This window comes from Montipora foliosa, chromosome 7 (genome assembly GCF_036669935.1).
Source record: "Montipora foliosa isolate CH-2021 chromosome 7, ASM3666993v2, whole genome shotgun sequence".
Classification (NCBI taxonomy): Eukaryota; Metazoa; Cnidaria; class Anthozoa; order Scleractinia; family Acroporidae; genus Montipora; species Montipora foliosa.
The window spans coordinates 32,672,110-32,674,609 of NC_090875.1; the positions used below are offsets into that span (position 1 = coordinate 32,672,110).

General features: G+C 38.9%; 1 protein-coding gene across 2 annotated transcripts in view; it reads right to left on the reverse strand.

Moving 5' to 3' along the window:
- Positions 1–1,826, reverse strand: part of LOC138011844 (uncharacterized) — a 10,387-nt gene extending 8,561 nt beyond the window's left edge. For both annotated transcript variants that reach the window (XM_068859067.1, XM_068859066.1), the window contains exons 1-3: positions 1,688–1,826; positions 1,285–1,565; positions 284–398 (exon numbers count right to left, since the gene is read on the reverse strand). In XM_068859067.1, the coding sequence (XP_068715168.1) occupies positions 284–398; positions 1,285–1,565; positions 1,688–1,769 (478 nt within the window). In that variant the 5' untranslated portion in view covers positions 1,770–1,826. The remainder of the gene's footprint in view (positions 1–283; positions 399–1,284; positions 1,566–1,687) is intronic.
- Between the last annotated feature and the right edge of the window lie 674 nt (positions 1,827–2,500).

Here is a 2,500-nt window from a genome sequence, read left to right on the forward strand (position 1 = left end):
GGGAAACGGGTGAAAAAAATTCACGCCACGCCCACAAGACAGGATCTTGGTATGTCAGTGGTTCTTTCTCTTCCCCCCCCCCCTACCCCCCGGGGGAAAATCAATTATTGGTTATTAGCACTCTTATAACACTCAAACATGGTAAGGAAACGTTCAGTAAAAACAATGAATAGCAGTTTTAAATAGTTAAGTTGGTAAAGTTATTCCTATCAAGCAGTGACCTCAAAACCTGGACGCATACAAGACTTATCAATCAGTTTAGTTTGTCAGGAGTTTTTCTTACCGTTTTCGCAGTTTTCACCAAAGAATCCAGTTTTGCAGACGCACACATAACTGTTTTCTGCGTAGAGCGCCACACACTTTCCATTGCCATTGCAAGACCAACTGCTACACGGTGACTAAATATAAAAATGTTCACAATCGTTGCAAACGTTAACGAAGTAACTGGGTTTACTGTCACAAGCATACAAACCTTCTCCTTTTAAGTCTGCCTGGTCTCTCAATGACTTTCTGTCAGTTTAGAATCTTTATTTTACCTTTCAGAATGTCATAGACTCATCTATTCAATTCACAACAGCTCGTCGCAATAATTTGTTTAAACCCACTGCACTTTAAGATCTAAAACGCTGCTCAGGGGCGGATTGACGACTTTTCTTAGGAGGGGATGCACCACTAAGGAATGGCATAGTTGACTGGTGAAGACTTCTTTTTTTCTTTTTATTTTATTATTATTATTATTATTATTATTATTATTATTATTATTATTATTTGGCAGAATTTCAGTTGGGGGGAGGGGTGCGTAGCCCCTGCACCCTCCCCCTTGATCCGCCCCTGCTGCTATCTCGGAGACATGTGTCACAAGGCGTGTGCACTAAAAGCAGAATCGTTTTTTTTTTTTGTGCAACTTGTCTTATAAGGAGACAGTCTGTTGCGAAAGCAATACAGAAAACTGTGTAAGATAAATTGAACAAGGCACTGCACTGCGTGTCGGTAAGGCCTACTGGCGCTTTTACTTGTTAGACTTGAATCGTTAGGCATGTTGGGAAACTAGAAACTCTACGTGAAATTTGTCTTGTAAAAAGAGACAGCAAAAAAAAAAAGAGAAACAAAAAGCGGAGAAAAAAAGTTGCACAGAGCACTGCACGGCGTGTAAACCCGCCGACGCAAATGTCTGCAAAAAACTGCTGTCATATTTCGGGACAAAAATCTGCTTTTTGAAAACTAGGTCATTTGAACTGACAAAAAACTATCTTATCGTATTTGTAGGAAATTTTCCGAACTCACTAAGATGCTGAAGTGGTGGAAAACTTTGCTGACACCAAATTGATCGGAGTTGTTATACTTGTCAGAAGGAAGGTGTTCACACAATAGTTTATCGTTGCTGTCTTGAAAGGCTGCCAGGTTAAATGAAAAGCATGGAAGAGTATCCAAACACGACAACGCGCACTGGATAACTCGTTGAACGAGCCTTTTACGAACAGGGGTGATATTTAGGTACACGAATTTGTGCAGAATGAAGTTTGCATAACGGACTCCGCCACCGACTTCCCTGAGTGCTGAGGTCTCTGAAAAACAGATACAAACTATGAGAGAGACAGAAGAAAAATAGCCTTGAAAGTTCAACAGAATTGGTCACGATTGGATAGACGGAAAGAGAAAAAGAAATTTATCAAAATACTTTTAGAACCTTTAACAAGAGCATATGAAAGGAGAATTGCCAGAGCGAGGCGAACGGCTTTCAGAAATATTTTGAGGCCAATGGTATCCATTTTCGTGGCTTTTAACACTTTGAAACAGGTTTCTTGATAAGCATGAGCTCATATCATAGTCATCAGTGGGAATCGATAGAGAAATGAGACCACTACTGGCTTAAAAGACGCGCTCGCGTTATTTGAAGATACAGGTGCTCTCAACTGGGTATCATGTGTTTCTGAAGTAATTACTAATGACGAGGAGAGACGTTGACTCTTTTGTAACTAGTCACCTTTAATATTATCCCTGGTGTTAATTTGAGTGAAACACGCCAATAAACCGGAAGGCGTACTGATGATTCGTTAAATTTGCTCTCCGGGAGAGCTTATATGGTTGAAAGACTTATCCTCAAAATAAGAAGAACCTTTGGTAACGTTCTTACAAAAGAAACTCTTTGTGGTGAGTTATGTTTACACTGAAAGCTCCTTAGTTTATCGCAATACATAAATGTCGCTTGAGTTGAGAAGGGCTATCGAAGAACGAAAATGTGTTTCTGTTTTCTTTCTGATTGACAACTCGAAATGTCATTTCAGGTTCCTTTAGTAATCATGGTCTAACAAACTAATGTCATGTGTGTTTTTTAATTTCAGGGTGCTTGTTGGTCTCTTTGTAAATATTTGTCATGGTAGTTTTTCGTTTTGATTACATGACAAGCGATGAAATTTAGAACGCGTTTTGATTCCGAGTAAAAAAATGATAGAATTTTGAAAAAAAAAAACCATGGCATTTAGTTTCTTACATATTTTTT